The 20,062-nt window shown below is 43.7% G+C and overlaps 1 protein-coding gene across 3 annotated transcripts in view; it reads left to right on the top strand.

The window, feature by feature from the left end:
• CCDC33 (coiled-coil domain containing 33) overlaps window positions 1-20,062 on the top strand; it is a 168,107-nt gene that overhangs the window by 81,682 nt on the left and 66,363 nt on the right. For all 3 annotated transcript variants that reach the window (XM_081019942.1, XM_081019940.1, XM_081019941.1), the window contains one exon: window positions 15,957-16,076. In XM_081019942.1, the coding sequence (XP_080876068.1) occupies window positions 15,957-16,076 (120 nt within the window). The remainder of the gene's footprint in view (window positions 1-15,956; window positions 16,077-20,062) is intronic.

Genomic DNA, 20,062 nt, shown 5'->3' with positions numbered 1-20,062 from the left:
TTTACACCTGAAAACCAGGACATGCCAGGAATTTTCCTGACATATGGCAAGCCTAACTGAGACACATACTCATGTACCAGGCCACAAATCTCCTGAGCTGCTGTGCCCGCTGCCTCCATCACCCTTTCATTCTTTTTCCTCATGGAGAAGGGCCATGGCTGAGTTTGTAAGTGAATCTGCTTTGCATGCAAGAGGTCCTGGGTTCAACGTCTGGCATTTCCAGGTAAGGCTGGGAATGTCCCCTGCCTTAAACCAGGGATGGCCACCAACTTGGAGGGCTTTAAAAGAGGATTAGTCAAATTCATGCAAAAGAGGGCTATTGGTGGTTACTAGCCATGAAGGCTATGCTCTGCTTCCGCAGCTGGAGGTAGCAATCCTTCTGAATGCCAGAGGGGAGAGAGTGGCTCTTGAGTTTGAATCCGGCTTGCTGGTTGTGGGAATGTTCAGAGAGGCAGGAGAGGATATATTGTTTAATTATATCCTTTCCAACTTGCGTTAGCAAGTTCTATAATTTAGCAGAGTAACATTCCCCTTTTTAAACTTACACAGCGGATAGGTTTGCCAGGCTTGTTTAAGCCTCTAAAATACGTTTCCTTTGTATTTTAGTGTTTTGTTGGAAGCCGCCCAGAGCGGCTGGGGGGACCCAGCCAGATGGGCGGGGTATAAATAATAAATTATTATTATTATTATTATTATTATTATTATTACTACTACTACTACTACTACTATTCCTGGTAATTCCCCTTTTATTCCCTCCTAAAAAGAATAGACACAACACAGTCTTGTAGAAAAGTATAAAATAGTTTACTCACTCATTCTGTTCACAGATGGATCCCAGAAGGCAGACTTAAGTTACAAAATATATACACCTGGAATCTATCCCATAGGGAGATAGTTCCTTTGTCCTCTCTTGGCCAAGAGAGCATCTTAGGCTGATGCTTCTTCTAGTAAAGCAAAATAGAGAAGAGATGTGGTGGCAAGTCCTGTGCTTTTGTTACCTGCACAGGTGAGGTCATGCCCACCTCTGGTCACATGTAGAAGAAGTTTGTCCCAGCACAGGAGGAAACAGGAAGTTTATCTACTGCCCAGACAAACATCCCTCTTCATGTGTAAACATGTCCACTCTAGGAATGTTGTATTTGACTGCTCTGTGTTTCACACCCCACACTGGTTTCCCACAGACAACTGGATGGGTGACTGGCCAGATCCAACAGGCTTTTCTTGTGTTACGTTTTTCACCCTCGAGAGTAGCTGACACATGGACCGAACGAGTCATATGGCAGCACCTTATGTTCCTATGAGGCACTGTCTTTTTTTTTTTTTTTGAATAATTTTTTATTAAGATTTTAAACAAAGAAAAAAGCAAAACAACACACACAAAAAAAACAATACAAAATTTAACAATAAAAAAACAGAACATAACAATTAAAAACAAACTCTCTTTTCCGTTCCCAATTTTATATTACTTATTTTCTAGACTTCCTCATACCTCCCTCTTTTGTATTCCAATCTACATTATTTGTCCAGCAGTTTCTTTTCCACTTTTTTAAACCCAATCTTTAATTTAATAAAATATTAAAATATATAACTTCAACTTTTTTTTTTAAACATAATCCTTATTCTTAATGTCATATACCTTTAAATTTTTCCCTTTTATTATCAAATTTCCATTTCTTTAAACATCTTTAATCTTGATCTTTAATCTTAATCTATCCTTAACTTTAACCTGTATAGCTGGAAACCATTTATTTTCAATCCAACATCACTCTAACATTCCTTAATTTTGCAGTGTTTCTGAAGATAGTCTTTAAATTTCTTCCAGTCTTCCTCCATCGACTCTTCTCCCTGGTCACGGATTCTGCCAGTCATTTCCGCCAATTCCATATAGTCCATAAGTTTCATCTGCCATTCCTCCAGCGTGGGAAGTTCTTGTGTCTTCCAATACTTTGCGATGAGTATTATTGCTGCTGTTGTTGCATACATAAAGAAAATTCTATCCTTTTTTAGCACCATTTGGCCCACTATGCCCAGGAGAAAGGCCTCTGGTTTCTTAGGGAAGGTATACTTAAATACCTTTTTTAATTCATTATATATCATTTCCCAGAAAGCCTTAATCTTTGGGCACGTCCACCAAAGGTGAAAAAATGTACCTTCAGTTTCTTTACATTTCCAACATTTGTTATCGGGCAAGTGATAGATTTTCGCAAGCTTGACTGGGGTTATGTACCACCTGTATATCATTTTCATAATATTCTCTCTTAAGGCATTACATGCCGTAAATTTCATACCAGTGGTCCATAACTGTTCCCAGTCAGCAAACATAATGTTATGTCCTACGTCCTGTGCCCATTTAATCATAGCCGATTTTACCGTTTCATCTTGAGTATTCCATTTCAGCAGCAAGTTATACATTCTTGACAGATTCTTAGTATTGGGTTCTAACAATTCTGTTTCTAATTTTGATTTTTCCACCTGGAAGCCAATTTTCCTGTCTAATTTAAATGCCTCCATTATTTGATAATAATGAAGCCAGTCTCGCACTTTGTTTTTTAGTTTTTCAAAACTCTGCAATTTCAGTCTATCTCCGTCTTGTTCCAAAATTTCCCAATATTTCGGCCATTTGACCTCCATGTTGACCCTTTTCAAGGCTTTCGCTTCCATTGGTGACAGCCACCTTGGGGTTTTATTTTCTAGCAAATCCTTATATCTTCTCCAAACATTAAATAGCGCTTTCCTGACAATGTGGTTTTTAAATGCTTTGTGTGCTTTGACCTTATCATACCATAAATATGCATGCCATCCAAATACATTATTGAAACCTTTCAAATCCAAAATGTCAGTGTTTTCAAGAAGTAGCCATTCTTTCAACCAGCAAAAAGCTGCTGATTCATAATAAAGTTTGAGGTCTGGCAGGGCAAATCCACCTCTTTCCTTTGCATCTGTTAGTATTTTAAATTTTATTCTAGGTTTCTTGCCCTGCCAGACAAATTTAGAAATATCTTTCTGCCACCTCTTGAAACAGTCCATTTTGTCCACGATCTGCAAAGTTTGAAACAAAAACAACATTCTAGGCAATACATTCATTTTTATCGCAGCAATACGGCCTAGCAGTGAAAGCTTCAAGTTTGACCAAATTTCTAAATCTTTTTTCACTTCTAACCAACATTTTTCATAATTATCTTTAAATAAGTTCCCATTTTTTGCTGTCATGTTAATCCCCAGGTATTTAACTTTCTTAACCACTGTTAACCCTGTCTCATTCTGAAACCTCTCTCTTTCAAACGGTGTTAAATTTTTCTCTAAAACCTTGGTTTTTGATTTGTTCAATTTAAATCCTGCCACTTGACCAAATTCTTGAATCAGTTCTAACACCCTTTTTGTACTAGATTCTGGCTCCTGTAACGTCAATACTAGGTCATCTGCAAATGCTCTCAATTTATAATGTTTGGTTCCGACCTGTATACCTTTAACAATCTGGTCCCTTCTAATCATATTCAGCAACACCTCCAGGACCGAAATAAAAAGAAGAGGGGAAATTGGGCAACCTTGTCGTGTCCCTTTTTCAATTTTAAGTTCTTCCGTCACAACGTTATTTACAATTAGTTTAGCCTTTTGTTCTGAATAAATTGCACTTATACCATTCTCAAAACTTTGGCCTACCCCCATACCCTGAAGATTCTTCTTCATAAAATTCCAAGAAATATTGTCAAAGGCTTTCTCCGCGTCTACAGATATCAACACTGCCTTAGTGTTTATATTCACTTCTAGTTTTTCCAAAATATCAATTATATTCCTCAAATTATCAGACAAGTGTCTTCCTGGGAGAAAGCCCGCTTGGTCTTTATGAATCTCTTCCAGCAGCACTTTTTTAAATCTCTTCACCAAAATATCTGCAAAAATTTTGTAATCCACATTAAGTAATGATATTGGGCGGTAGTTCTTTAGTTGTGTCTTTTCAGCCTCTGTTTTTGGTACAAGTGTAATATATGCTTCTTTCCACGACTCTGGTGCCCTCCTCCCCTCCATTATTTCGTTACAGACCTCTTTCAATGGTTGAATTAGCCATTCTTTTAAGGATCTGTAGTATCTAGAGGTCAAGCCGTCTGGGCCTGGAGATTTACCCAGTTGCATATTTTGAATGGCACCTTCTATTTCCTGTTCCGTTATTCTGTCATTCAAAATTAATCTCTTTTCTTGAGATATTTTTTGTAGTCCATTTGTTTTCAAAAATTGGTCTAAGTCTGTTTCTTTCACAGGCCCTTGAGTGTATAGTCTTTTAAAATACTTCTGGAAACAACTTCTTATCTCTGCAGGGTTCTGTATATTCCTTCCATCCACTTCTAAATTCGTAATCGTATTTAGTTTTTGTCTCTTTTTCATTTGCCATGCCAACAGTTTACCACATTTATTGGCCGATTCAAAAGTCTTTTGTCTCATTTGTTTAATTTTCCATTCTATTTCCTGATTCATTATTTTCATATATTGTACTTGATATAACTTTAGCTCTCTCAAAATCTCTTGAGATTTGGGATTTACTCGCAATCTTTTTTCACATTCATTCATTTTGTTCATAATTTTATCCTTCTTCTCATTTTGAGTTCTTTTCTTTATCGCATTCTGTTGTATTAAGAACCCTCTCATAACAGCTTTACTTGCATCCCAGATTACTCTTTTCTCCACGTTGGAACTAAGATTTATCTCAAAGTAGTCTCTTAAAGTTTTTTGGGCCTTCTTAAGAAATTCTTCATCTCTAAATAGGGTGTCATTCATCTTCCATCTGAAGGAGCCAGTTGGCATTAGTCTCATTTCCATCTTAACAGCGTTATGGTCGGAGCAAATTTTCGGGCAGATTTCCACCTTTTTTGTCTTTGGTGCCATTCCTCTAGTTATCCAGATTTGGTCAATTCTTGTCCAAGTCATTTTGGCTTCAGAAAAGAAAGTTCCCTCTTTTGCCAAGGGGTTTCTAATTCTCCAAATATCCACTAAGTCCAAGTTGTCTGTCATATCAAAAAAAGTTTTCGGTAGTCTACCATCTTTGGTGACTACCTGTTTTTGTGCCTTGTCCATGTAGGTAGATACCACTCCATTCATATCTCCCATCAAAATTATGTTATAATCCATATGGTCCATCAAGGTCTCATGCAACTTCTTAAAAAAATCAGATTTCCCGTCATTTGGTGCGTAAACTCCTACGATCAAAAATTTTTCTCCTTGTGTTTGAATTTCAATTGCCACAAATCTTCCTTGGTCATCCTTGAAAACAAATTTTGGTGATAAATTGTCTTTTGCGTAGATCACGACCCCTCTCTTTTTAACTTTATCTGACGAGATAAATTCCTGACCAAGTCTTTTATTTATCAACAATTTCCTGTGTAATCTTGTTATATGTGTTTCTTGTAAACAAATTAAGTCTAATTGTTCCTTTTTTAATATATGAAATACTGACTTCCTCTTTTGAGGGGAATTCAAACCCCGACAGTTCCATGTTAAAAGTTGCAGGGCCATGATGTTATTGTTTTGGTTCTCCTCCTACTGCACCTAGTGCCTGTTCCTCGTCCGTCGGTGGTATCCCTTCTTTCGAACGGTCTTTTGGTTCCGGAAATAGTTCTTTTTGTAAGTCTTCTCCGTGGTCCCTGTAAAATTTATCTTTATCGTCTTCCGATCTTATTTTCCTCTTCTTTCCCTTGTAGCTAAAAGACAGGCCTTGAGGAAGTTCCCACCTGAAATTGATGTTGTTCCTTCTCAGCAGGATAACCAGGTCTTTGTATTTTGATCTGAGATCCAGAAGATATTTCGGAATATCTTTGAATATTTCCACCCTTTTCTGATGGATTTCCAATGTCTTCTTAAAATGTAAGCCCAAAATCTTATCCCTCTCTTCTTTTGTTCTAAAAGTAATCAGGCAGTCTCTCACCTTCTTCTCTCCTCTTCTCCCAAGTCTAAATGCATTTACTATTGTGAAACTGTCTTTTACCAGTTCTGGGTCCCAAAAGTCCAAAAATTCCTGCGTGAGAAATTCAGCTAAATTGTCCTTTTCCACCTCTGGTACTGATCTGACCCGAAGATTTACTTGCTTCTCCTTCAAATCTATCATAGACAGAGTTAATTTATGGTCTTCCAATTGTTTATGCAATGTTGGTAATTCCTCTTGAACCTCCTTAACATCCGTAGCAGAAGTTGTAGCAATTTCTTTAGCCTCTTCAGCAATCTGGCGAATTGAGGCCGATTCCTCTAATAATTTCTGAATAGTCTCAGTGTTGGTATTTACTTTTTGGCCCAAATTATTTATACTTGCTGTATTTTGGTTAATACTTATTGTATTTTGATCAATCTTCTCAGAAGCCTCTGCTACTTGTTGACTTATTTTACTCAAAGATTCATTAACTTTGGCCAAAACTTGAGCAAAGGCTTCTTCACTTGTCGAGCTTTTTACCTTTGATTGTGCCGATGAGGCTGTTGTTGAGGTTCCAGAAGGGCCTGAGGCCGAAGCTCTCCTTTGTAATCCTTCTTCTGTGCGAATATTCCTCCCCGATCTTGTAGTCGAAGCATCCGTCTTCTCTTTATCTGCCATTCCTTAGATAATTCTCAAGGTCAGACACGTAGTTAGAATTGTACAGTGGAAATTTCCTCCCAAGCAGTGTGAGAACTCCTCAAGCCTGCTACAGTTACAGTTATAACAAGTTGCAACAGTTCCAAGTTCCACTAGGGGGACACTGTAACAGTCATAAAAGTTCTTGGATACTTTAATTTCCTTTTTAAGCCCCCCTAGTTTGTTCAGAAGGAAAACAGTCTATCACAATTTTCAACTTAGGACCAGGAGATATATATTCACAAGATCTATCCAAACTTTTTTTTTTTTCAATGCAGGACTAGCTGTCAAAATATATTACAAGACAGTACCTCTCTTTTTTTCCTAGGATCTGGAGAATCCTTTCCCAGGAAATTGAGTGATGGTTTAATCTCTTCTTTTCCACTCTTTATAAAGAAATCACCTCCAAAGATCTCCCCCTTTTTCCCTCAACTTATAGAGGGAAGAGTCCAGGTTCGATGATTGGATTAAAGTCCACTAAAACGTACTTTCCAAATGCTTCCGCTTTCAAGTTCAATGCTTTAAGTTTATCTACAATAAAAGGAGGCTGACTTCCTTTTTAAACCTCCTTCCGTTTTCAGCCTAATTTCAGTTTCCAATTTGTACAGTTCCAATTTGAGTATATCCTACTCACGGATCGTTGATTTCCAGGTCCGGATTTTAAGGAAGAAAGGCAGCGCTCTCCGGTCGACAGCTTGCGGCTTCACACCACGAACGAGCAGACAGCCCACAGCACAGCGCTCTCCCCCGCTCCGATTTCAAGCCCGTTTCTGGGCTTTTTGCCGGGTTGGGGGGGAGCACCAAATGTGCCCGCTGGGTCCCAGGTTCACAGGCTTCCCCCGCCTGTGATTTTTAGGGGTCCCCCGCTGCGCCGAAGCGGGATTCGACCCTTTTTTTCGTGGCGCTGATTCCCTCTAACCGAGGAAATCCGCCATCGACCGCTGGCGCCGCCTCCGGAAGTCCTATGAGGCACTGTCAACATTTCCACAACCAGAACTCACCCCCCCCAAAAAACTGACACAAAATCTGCATTTGCATGGTATGAGCTACCAATTGGGGGGATTTAATTAAATCTAATAGAAACAGCACTTTTGATCCTACATTTCTTTTCCTTGCTCGCTGTCACTTTAAACTGTTTTAACCAAGTAACAAATTGGGGTTTTCAGGTGGTCTTTAGAAGAAGAGAAACACACAAAAGGCAATCCCGGCTGATAACAGTAGAATTAAATGCCCCATCATGCGATGCGACTTGCTTTAAAGTGTCAGGTTCTGACAAGTCCCTTAGTGCCCAGTGGGCTGTAGAAAGGTGGGGAGAGAACATAAATTAAACTGATAATGTTTGACGATGGAAAGAGAGACGCTCTTTCCCTTGAGATGGAGGAAAGCAGTCTTTTGCCAGGGCATCTGGGCATCTACTCTCTGACAACAATGACTGTTGTTGTTTTTTTGTCACTTTGCCTGCAGAGTGGTGCCATTTGTTGATCTTGTTTTATTTATGAATCACTTCCCAGGTCGCATCTCAAAGCCATGTAGCAATTTAAAAAAACCCACAATAAAAATGTGTATTAAAAATATCCTATGTTAAAATGAATTAGAACCATTTCATATACAGTGGTACCTCGGGATGCGAACGGGATCCGTTCCGGAGCCCCGTTCGCATCCTGAATGGAACGTAAGACGCAATGGCGCATCTGCGTGTGCACGAGTCGCATTTTGCCGCTTCCACGCATGCGCGTAACGTCACTTTGAGCATCATCTTTTAATGCAGAATGGACCAAATTTCTCCCTCATTCCTAATATGAAGTGGGCCAATATTTTAGGTGTATATTGTGTATATTATGGGAATGTTCAGGGAGGCAGGAGAGGATATATTGTTTAATTATATCCTTCCCAACTTGTTAACACAAGTTCTACAATTTAGCAGAGTAACATTCCCCTTTTAAACTTTCACAGCGGATAGGTTTGCCAGGCTTGAATAAGCCTCTAAAATAAGTTTCCTGGTAATTCCCCTTTATTCCCTCATAAAAAGAATAGACACAACACAGTCTTGTATAAAAGGATAAAATAGTTTATTCACACATCCTGTTCACAGATGGATCCCAGAAGGCAGACTTAAGTTACAAAATATATACACCTGGAATCTATCAGGATGATGCTTCTTCAACGAAAGCAAAATGGAGAAGAGAGAGATGGCTGCCTCCCCTGTGCTATTTTGTTACCTGCACAGGTGAGGTCACGCCCACCTCTGGTCACATGTAGAGGAAGTTTGTCCCAGTCCAGGAGGAAACAGGAAGTTCCGACTGGCTGATCTAGACATCCCCTTTTTATGTCCACTCTAGGAATGTTGTATTGGACTGCTCTGTGTTTCACACCCCACATATATGGCTTTGTACTGGTACCTAATGCAGGGAGTTACAGTGGTACCTCAGGTTAAGTACTTAATTCGTTCCGGAGGTCCGTACTTAACCTGAAACTGTTCTTAACCTGAAGCACCACTTTAGCTAATGGGGCTTCCTGCTGCCGCCGCGCCGCTGGAGCACGATTTCTGTTCTCATCCTGAAGCAAAGTTTTTAACCTGAAGCACTATTTCTGGGTTAGCGGAGTCTGTAACCTGAAGCGTATGTAACCTGAAGCATATGTAACCTGAGGTACCACTGTATCTGAAAACTGCACCTGTCTGTTTCCTTGTTGCTGGCATACTGCTGTCTCATCTGTAGGGATCTGATCTGGCATCCTTTCTAGTTTACCTTTGTGTTTTCCATGCTTCACTGAGGCACTGGGACATTCCAGGGGGTAGTGCTACCTGGCTTTCATTTCCGCAGAACGAAAGGGCATGGGAATCTTGTGGCTTGTGTGCGATATTTGCTTTGAATACAAATAGTCTGCTCTATCCTGCCTTGGTCAGACCCCACCTGGAGCCCTGTGTCCAGTTCTGGGTGCCACAATTTAAGAAGGATATGGAAAAGCTGGAATGTGTGCAGAGGGGGAAAATATTGGAAAAGAGGTGATATGGTAGTCATCTTCAAATATCTGAAGGGCTGTCACACAGGAAATGGAGCAAGCTTCTTTTCTGCTGCCCCAGATAGGAGGACCTGGACCAATAGATTCAATAGATGACAAGAAGTGAGATTCTTCCTATATACTAGGAAGAACTTTCTGGTGGCAAGAGCCATTCAACAGTGGAAGGGACTCACTTGGGAGGTTGTGAACTCTCCTTCCTTGGAGGTTTTAAGCAGAGGTTGGATGGTCATCTGTCAGGGACTTTTTAGTTGTGGCTCCTGCATAGCAGGGGGTTGGACTAGATGACCCTTGGGTACCCCTTACAATATATAACTGTGTTTCTATGAAATAAAAGAGGGCTAGGATGATATGAGCTTCCCCTTTTGTTTTGCTGCTGTCCAGCTCTCTTACAAGACTTTGGAGATTTCAGGGTTTGGGGTGAAGTCAAAGGGGCATAAAAATAGGGTCTGGAACTGATAGGCAGTGGCTCCCCCCCCCCCCAGAACCCTCCCACTCCCAGCAGAACAACACTACACAGACCAATCGTTGTTGCTGTTACCACAAAACCAGGTGACCAGGCCACTGGTACGCCAATATTTTGGAGAATTTGCAGCTCAGCCCTAAAATAAATCTGAGCCTACGTGAGAGCAAAGAGGCACCAATGCAAGGAAGTGTTTGCCCTTCTCTGTGTTGAGCTCCCTAGGGATTGAGAGGCTGCAACAGGGATGGGGAGCCCATCTGCCCGGCATGGCCCAGGGATGATGGGACACGGACGTTTGGCTTTATCTGATGGGCAACTGCAGGGCTCCCGCTTCTACACCTCTTTACATCCTGGCAAAACAGATCTTTCTCCCTCACACGCTCGTTCTCTTTTTTATAAATTTTTATTAATTTTTTAACATATCATTTTCAACAGTAATTAAACATACTTTTACATCTTATACAATTTTTTGACTTCCATCCATCTCGTCTGAAAATTTTCCAATCTGATCTCTTAGTATAAATTTCTTACTTTCCCTATTACATTTATGTCTCATAGTTGATATCTCTATTCTTTTTCTACTTTGTAACGTTTATATATTTCTCCTTACAAAACTTCTTGTGGTCCTACTAGCGTAATTTGTTGATTACAGTTGTTCTTCAAATAGTTCATATACTTCTTCCAATCTTCTATGAATCTCTGGTCCCACAGGTTTCAAATCCTTCCTGTCATTTTATCCAATTCTGCATAGTCCATTAATTTTATCTGCCATTCACCTCACACACGCATTCTCAACAAGTGCTGTTTTTCACAAACATCTTCATCCTCTTAGTGGAGTTTTTTGTGTGTGTGTGTGTGTGTGTGTGTGTGTGTTTAGTCTTCGTCCAGCTGAAATGGCTTCCTTAGGTACTGTTGCCAAGTTATAATTTATTTATTCATAATACATTGATGAGCCAGTGAGTAAATCACATTGTGCATGTTGGAGTTAACTCTTTATTAGCAAGACCAGGATCTGCACAGACATGACAGAATGTCAGGCCTAATGAGCTCATTCCTGGTGGGTCCTGCCCTATGGATCAGTTGCTGAGACTGAAAGCCCCTAACTCCCCACAGTTGTCTTAAGTCTCTTCCTTTCCAGGGCTTTCTCCCAAGTAATCGGAGACTGTGCCTCTGTGAAGCTAACCTCTCCTCTGCTCTCTTCTTGCCTCTCCACCCTTCTGGGAGACCAAGGGGGAAATGAGCTCATTGTTAGGATATACGGTAGTTCCGTTCCACCTTAAAAGGGTACAGGCATGACTGTTGTGTGTCACATGCCTGTTTACTTCCAGCACAGATCTGCTGGGAACTTCCGCTTGTATATAGCTTTTGCATTGCTGCTGTTTTGCTGGACACAAAGGGAAGCAGACATGTTTTTTCTTTTGTTCCTGCTGCTGAATAAAATGCTGTAATCTACAGTCATACCTCGGGTTGAATGTGCTTCGGGTTGAGGGCGTTTGAGTTGCACTCCACGGCAACCCGGAAGTAACAGAGGGCGTTACTTCTGGGTTTCACCACTCGCACATGCGCAGACACTCAAAATGACGTCACGCGCGTGCGCAGAGGTGACAAAAAGCAACCCGCACACGTGCAGACGCGCCGTCACTTGTTACGTTCACTTCAGGATGCGAACGGGGCTCCGGAACGGATCCTGTTTGCATCCCGAGGTACCACTGTATACTGCTTACACATGGCTCTGTCTGCCTCTTCTGCTGTGAGAAGATTTATTCACTCTGTTGATAGAGTGTGCACGGGTCTCTAAATGTATCTGAGGCTCGTGTCACTGACTGATGCTGTTCCAAGGGAGACCGGTGATTGTCCAGCTGCTGGCCGGTGGCTGGAGCCAGCTTGGGGCCTGCCTGATGCCCCCGTCTACCCGGCAGTATCCCAACACTCATTGCAGCAGGAGGGGGAGACACTCGTGCCTCTTCACCAGCCTGACTCATCTCTGCCTCTTGGCCTCCCTGATTCAGCTTCAGCTTCAGCTCCTGCCCCCGATTCCTGACTTCTTTCAGCCACAGACTCTCCCCACTGACTAAGCCCTGTTATCTCTTAAGCTTCTGACATGCCTTCCTTGTATTTGTTGGCTACTTGCAGTTTGGGAGCGCTGCAGAGAGCTTGCTGGGGAGACCATGCATTAAAAAGGGACTCAAAAATAACTTAAACAAGGCTTTAATAACAAAACAAAAACTCCTTATACACTAAATATATCAACAACAAACCAGACCCAACCACCAACCCATCCCCCAGGGTAATGGGAGAGCTAGGTGCTGCTCCTTATATACTATACCCAATTGCTGACACAGCTTAATCAATACAACTCAGCAGCACCTGCTATGATTCACAGCTGTAAAGCTGGGTCTTGTTATTTTGCTCTGGGCCTTGCTCTGGCCCCTTAAAGACATACACATCGGGTGGAACAATGATGAACCTTTACATTTAAAGTAACCATTCAACAGTATTCTCCTTCTGACCACTCTTCCCACTGCCACTCCCCTTTTTACTCTGAGGAAAGCTTACTTGAATGTTGCCCACTGCTACTGAGTGAGATGGGCCCAGTGGCTGGGCCCAAATTAAGGCAGCATCCTGCCATCCGCTGCTTGTAGGCCAGGGGATGGACCAGCACAGAAATTTGTGGGTTAGAAGCAAATAAGCAAGCAAGCAAACAAGCGAGTGAGCGAGTAAGCAACAAGCAAGTCCAGCAATCCTGCAGCTGTGTTAGCTTGCACATATAAGAGCCGTTGTGATTACAGTAAGGGGGAGGGAGGAAGATTATTACAGAAGGAAATGAAAGGCTAGTGCCTGAATGGAGGTGGGTTGTGGGCTCTCCATTATTCTCTGCCAGGTTCCTTCCTGCCCTAATCCCCCCCCCCTTTGGCTCAGCATCCTTAGAAAATCTTGATTGCTGCAGAAATTACAGAGGAGTGATAGAATGACTGCCGAATGGAAACGGACTGAGCCAGCCTCGCTTTGTTAGGCAGCTAATGAGTGGAAGACAGCAGGGCCAAAGCAAAGCGGAGCAGAACATGCACACACAGAGACATTGAAATGAACGTCTTTGTGGAAGAACATTTGTCCGTTCCCACTCACTTCTCCCAGAGGAGGGTTTAGGAGAGAGCTAATTGAATTAGGAGCATGTGCAGCACTGCTAGCCAACCTGCCCTGTCTTTGTCAGGCAAAAAGTGGGGTGGGGTGTGGGACTGGAGTCATCTGTATCCTTTCTGCCCACCTTGGGCGCCATCTGTGCGCTTGGTGTCATTTGCAAGGAGCCTGGTAAACTGTTGCATTTTGCATGAGCCGCTTCTTCCCCACGAGGGTCCGCACAAACTGGGGCGTGACTGCTGCCCAGGCCCACTGCTTTGAATGCCAAGGGCGTTCAGCCAAGGTCAAAGGCCTCCCAGCCGAATGAAATGTGAAGGCCCAGAAGATCCAGCTGGTGGTTAATAAGGCGCTGGTCAACAAGGGCATCAGCAGGGCATCCCCCTGCCACCATTTGGGCAGTTGCTCACTCTACACATCCTTCTCGTGAGCACAGAGTCCAGAGATGGAAGAGGATCTGAGTGAGAGAAGAAGCAGGACAAGTAAAAGGCAGTCTTTCTTCACAAAGCATGTAGAGGGACTTCCGGAGCAGCACGCCTACATTCGGGTGGGGATCTGTGCTCCTACTGTCTCGAGGCAGACCCAGTGTTGGAGAGAGGCAGAAACGGGCGACAAGGCGTAAGTCACCCGACCTCAGGGGGGGATCCTGAGGGCAGAGCCCATGGCAGCACGATAAGGGCTCTCCCAAAGCGAGAAAACAAAGAATATAGCCAAGAAGCAGGGAGGACCTCCGCACAAAAGGGTTAATTTCCTCTCCGACACAAACACCCCAAAACCTGGCGAGGCAGTGCCAAACTCTCCCAAAAGAGAGAGACTGTTAAAAACAAGACGTTTTACTCCCCAAAACGGCGGTAGAGAACTTAAAATCTTTAACAACTCCCCACTAGCGAAGGTGGGCAGCAAGATAAAAAGCTTTTTTAGACACAGAGTTTGGCTTGAAATAAAGAGGGGATCGCAACACACCACAGACAACTCCTGTTATAATACCCCACGAAGAGTTTGTTAGGAGCAAAAACAAACACCGCAAAGATTTAAGGAAATTGCGAGATGGAGATTTTTTGGGAGGGGGGCAGAACCTAGCTATCTACAACACGATTGGTCAGTTAAGTGTTTTTATTTATTTCCTTGATTTAGGGGGGCAGCTGCCCCCCCATCTGGCTACGCCCATGGGGACCGCCAACTTGGAAGACTTTGAAAGAGGATTGGATGAATTATTGGACAAGAGGGCTATCATTGGCTACTAAACCACGATGACTATGCCTCTACAGTCTGAAGCAGCCCTAATGAGGCATCACGGCCTCTAGTCACGGCAGCAGGAGGCTCCGAGGGCCACTTTGCCACCAGCCACCCGCAGCGGCCAATTTGGCGAGTTAGGGATGCATTACAAGGAAATGAGTCGGACGCATTTGCTGGGCACGTCAACGAATGCCGAGGGAGCTGGTGGAGATTGGCTCCTTTCGGGAATGATTGAAGTTTTTGCGCTCGCTGAATCCGCTCCAATTAGAGAGCCACCCCTGTTTGCTTAAGGACCATCTGCCGAGTGTCGTTTGTTTGCACCGTTGATGAGCTTCAGACAGCAGCTTCTAATTGATCTGTAGGGCCCTGCCAAGGGAGGAGAGGCAGCCGCTCCCAAGCCAAAAGCAAGGTGTCCAACCTTGTCGCTGATCTGGGGCCGACAGTGATAAGAGCATGTGATGGCTTATTCCACGGGTAGGCAAACTAAGGCCCAGGGGCCGGATGTGGTCCAATTGCCTTCTCAATCCGGCCCGCGGACTGTCCGGGAATCAGCATGATTTTACATGAGTAGAATGTGTGCTTTTATTTAAAATGCATCTCTGGGTTATTTGGGGGGCATAGGAATTCGTTGGGTTTTTTCCTTCAAAATATAGTCCGCCCCCCCACAAGGTCTGAGGGACAGTGGAGTGGCCCACTGCTGAAAAAGTTTGCCTTATTCTTTGCAAGAAAGGGGTCTATGCAAGTACATACATGTGTACTAGAGTTTCCCAAGTCAGACGTGCACACATTGTGTGCTTGTTGTGTGATAAGCCAGTGTTCACCAATTGATGCTTTTTCTGCTAACTGTTAAAGACCCAGCAGTCCAGCTAGGAAAATCAGTTGGCAATCTTTGAGACCGAACTGAGACCCTAACTTTCTAAATGCAAACTGAACTGAATTTTCCCCCCTCCCAATTTCCCTCACATCCTGATTCTCCATTGACCTTGTCTCCCGGTCCTGCAGACCATCACCACCCAGTAGCCCAGCCTCGACCGTTTTCCGCAGAAGTGTCTGATGTTTTTGAATAAAGCTAACGATATTGATGGTTGTCATGATTTGATGATTAATTTTACAGTTTTCAAAACAGCATCTTCATCCATACACGGGTTTCAGGGCCTTGTATATAAAAAAATGCAACTAGTCCTATACAGTGGTACCTTGGTTTAAGAACAGCTTAGTTTATGAACAACTTGGATTAAGAATGCTGCAAACCCGGAAGTAGGTGTTTTGGTTTGTGAACTTAGCCTTGGAATAAGAACATGTTTCGCTTCCTGTTGAGTGTGTCCCATTTATAAACTGAGTCCCCCACTGCTATGGGAAAGCACACCTTGGTTTAAGAACGCTTTGGTTTAAGAACGGACTTCCGGAACGAATTAAGTTTGTAAACCAAGGCACCACTGTAATATTGATACAAAATATTAACCGTTATCCATGCAATAATGAATATTGTAATGTTCTGCATTTCTTATTGCACAGAGGCCAGACCTGTTTTTGACATCATCCACTACAGATGGCCTTCCTGTCCTGGATCCAGAACTGGTGGGGCAGCTGGGGACTATCAAAGAGCCCTGGACAAGTATGGTGCCCCGAAAAGAGGTGAGTGACTCCCTTTCCTTGAGCTACGTGAGATAAGGGAAGGTCTAGCGACAGGGCTACAGAGCTGTATTTCCCTTGAAGTTAGAAATCACTGGGAACTTACGGTGCCTTTGCAACATCTAGTAAAGGTAAAGGTAAAGGTACCCCTGCCCGTACGGGCCAGTTGTGTCCGACTCTAGGGTTGCGTGCTCATCTCACTTAAGAGGCCGTGAGCCGGCGCCGTCCGAAGACACTTCCGGGTCACGTGGCCAGCGTGACAAAGCTGCAGCTGGCGAGCCAGCACCAGCGCAGCACACGGAAACGCCATTTACCTTCCCGCTATAAAGCGGTCCCTATTTATCTACTTGCACTTAAGAGTGCTTTCGAACTGCTAGGTGGGCAGGAGCTGGGACCGAACAACGGGAGCTCACCCCGCTGCGGGGATTCGAACCGCCGACCATACGATCGGCAACTCCTAGGCGCTGAGGTTTTACCCACAGCGCCACCCGCGTCCATTGCGATTTGCAAGTACAAAAGCAGAGCACATGGAAAGTAAGCGCACTCCTGAAGCAAGCAGCTCGACTGCTAGAACTGCGTCAATTTATATTTTTTTATTTTTGCAGTAATTTTTATTAAGGTGTTCAGTCCTGCAATACAATATGAAAAAGGGAAACAGATACTAAAAGAGAGGAAAAAGAAGCACACAAACAGCAGGGAGAGGATTAAGTACATATATCTGAGGCAGTGTACTCACCTGGAAAATATATATTCCAGGAGAAGTGACAAGAGCTTATTTCTGCAATTGAGCGTGGTGGCAACTGATGCAGGTGCCTTTTTTTCCTCGTGTGTGTGTGTGTGTGTGTGGTCAGATGGATGGACGTGGGATGGGAAGACCTGCACTGTTTTGTTGCCCTGCCTCTTTCCTTTGCTTCTTGGGATTTGGCGGCCATTTTCTCGTGTGCCATGAACCTCACAGCAGCCATTTTATGACTGGCACCCATGGCACTTTCTCAGAATTCCAAATGTGCCCGCTACCCCCCCCAAAAAAGTCGGATGAAGAGTGAATGCAGAGCTCTTTTCAGGGGCAGGGGCAGCACATACATGCTCCTCCACCAACTGCCTGAACAAGGTCTGTCTTGTTTCTAGAAACTCAGATCTCCATTGCAGGCCAGGCATCCATTGCATGGATCCATCACTGGGCATGTGCCAAGGTCCACATTCCTCTGTGGGGCCCACTGTTGACTCTGTGCACCTCCCAGCACTCCTCCTTCTCATCTGCTCACCTGCCCTTTCAAAGCAGAGCCCTGCTGGATCAGGCCCCATCACAGGGGCCAACCAGATGACCTTTGTGGGAAACCAGCAAGTAAATCAGGAGCACAAGAGCCTTCTTCTCTTCCAGCAAGTGGTATTCAGAAGCACTGCTACCTGTGACCACGAAACACAGCAGAGCTATCGTGACTGATAGGCGTTGGTCACAGAATCCAAGAATCACAGAATTACAGAACTGTAAAGCTGGAAGGTCCCGTCCCCCCCAAGGCTCACCTAGCCCAACCCCACCACAAAATAGGGAACAGGGAAAGACTCTATGACAAGTGGCCCTCCAAATTGCATCCTTCAAGGGAAGGAGAGTCCACTGCCACCTTCAACAGCTCCCTTCTGCATGAATTTGTCCAATCCTCTTCTAATCCTTTGTGGCTAAGGGCCCTCGTATTTACAGGACCGCCTCTCCTGGTATGCCCCGCAGAGGACCTTAAGGTCCATGATTAATCATAGTTTAGAGGTCCCGGGCGCTAAGGAAGTCAGATTATCCTCCACCAGGGCCAGGGCCTTCTCAGTGGTGGCTCCGACCTGGTGGAATGCTCTGTCCCATGAGACCAGGGCCCTGCAGGATTTAACTTCCTTCCGCAGGACCTGTAAGACAGAGCTATTCCGCCTGGCTTTCAATTTGAACTTAGCCTGATCTTTTATTCCCCTTCCTTACCTCCCCCTCCCCTTTTTATGAAGATTACCCGCTCTGGGATCCCACAGCTAATTCTCCCCTGGTCTCCTCGCTGGCCCAAATAGGACCAATTTAGCCAGCTAGCCCTGGTGATCACCTAATGTTTATTGGATGGATTTCCCCCCTAAATTGATTTTAGAATTCTGAATTGATTGTTATTCACGTTTTATACTGTATTTTATGCTGTTTTTTTTGTTGCATCAATTAAGTATTTTAAATTTGTTGTTAGCCGCCCTGAACCCGGTTTTCTGAACCGGGAAGGGCAGGGTATAAATAAAAATTTATTATTTTTATTTATTAAAGCCTTCTAGGTTGGTGGTGAGTTCCACAGTTTAACTCGGCGCTGCGTGAAGAAGGACTTGGTTTTCTCTCTCCTGATAATATAATTTGAGAGGAGAGGAAGCAGGTTCCTCTATCTTGGTGTCCGCGCTGCCTTGGTGGGGTGGGAGGAGCTGTGTATTTTGGTGCATGGGGAGCGGAGGGCAAACAAACGGAGGAATCAAAGGGAGAGTGGGGGAGGGGGGTCTTTCTCGGGAGGAGGGACCTGCTCAAGCACCCCCCCCCAAAAAAACCCTGGAATTGACAACTAGTAGCAGGTATTGTACTCTGACCCCATTAAAAAGAAACAGCAGCCCATGGCTGGCTGTATGAGTTTCAAGGCTTCCGGCACAATAAAGAGGCTTCAGTTCTGAATCCATTTAGCTAATTCTTTGCTATTACAGCTGCATTAGTCTTTAGACCCCAGGCTTTCCCCAGAACTCGTATCTTTCAGGACTGTGAATATATGGCTGACTTCATCAAACCTGGGGGATTGATAAAATCGTTACTAGTGCCTCAGTCACTAAGTGAAGGTCTCGCACACTTCATCCGTCTGGATTTTTAAAAAATAAAAATAAAATAGCATGCCATTAAAATCTGGTTATTAAATGCCCAGGAAGAGGAACAAAGGGTGCAATGGCAACGGCTGCATTTTTAAAAGCACTTTAAAAACAGGGAATTTACACACAGCAGAATTTGACATTTTTGCATCCTTGGCCCAGATGTTCCAGAGCAGCCACAGATCCTGATTTGCCACAGTTGCTGTCTGAACCAGAGAGTGGTAATCACAGAGCTCTGCAAGCGTTGCCCTAATAAATGTGTTTGTGAGGAGAGAGAATGAAATATTATTATTATGGTGATTATTTTAATTTATCATACCCCTTTCATCCTAAGGTCCCAGGGCAGGCTGCAATAATTTCAAGTAAATAACATCGAATAAAAATAACAATAATGTCTAATGAAAAGTAACAGTTCATACAATAGCTTGTATTTAGGTTTTCAGTCTTTCTGCATTATAAAACTTCAGGATAAGGATGGTGAAAGCATGGGTATTGGATGAACCGGGGTGTGGTTGTGTGGTTGTGTGTGTGAGAGAGAGCATTCACATGGTTTGGTTTAGACTCCTCGCCATTTCCGACTCTAAATTTATCCTCCAAAGCTTTTGCTAACCTCCCAGCCACCTGCAAGCACAAGAAATAAAGGGATCAAACAGCTATTTGCATCCCTCCCCAAATGGCTATTAGCAACGTGTGTGTGTGTGTGTGTGTGTGTGTGTGTGTGTGTGTGTAGGGTATTTAGATCAGGAAAAACAATGCATCTAAATTGGAGCCTCCTGCCCCAGTGGCTCCACAAAGTTAACAGCAGGTCTAGAGGTTGTTAAGCACCCCCCCCCTTCAGAGCCCCTTCCCCATATTTAAGGCAGCAGTGTGAGGCTGTGACTTACTGACTTTTTCCTCCCGCTGCTTTGATTGAAGACTTAAAATCTTATAAAACCATGCAGAAGATTCCTTAGTAAGCTGTGCGTCAGTGGAGCTTGTTTCTAGAACGATTTTGGATATCTGCATTAAGTTATGCAACTGTGAAGCTTCAGGGTGGCAGGTGTGAATAGAGAGATTCTTTCGGTGGGTTTCCCCCATTATATCTGGTTTTATGTGCTCTTCTTTCTGCCCCTCCTCCCAAAAAACACAGT

This window comes from Podarcis pityusensis (genome assembly GCF_964106645.2).
Source record: "Podarcis pityusensis genome assembly, chromosome: 9".
NCBI lineage: Eukaryota > Metazoa > Chordata > Lepidosauria > Squamata > Lacertidae > Podarcis > Podarcis pityusensis.
The sequence above is the reverse complement of the archived record's forward strand: the minus strand, read 5'-3'. Positions and strand labels throughout refer to the sequence as shown.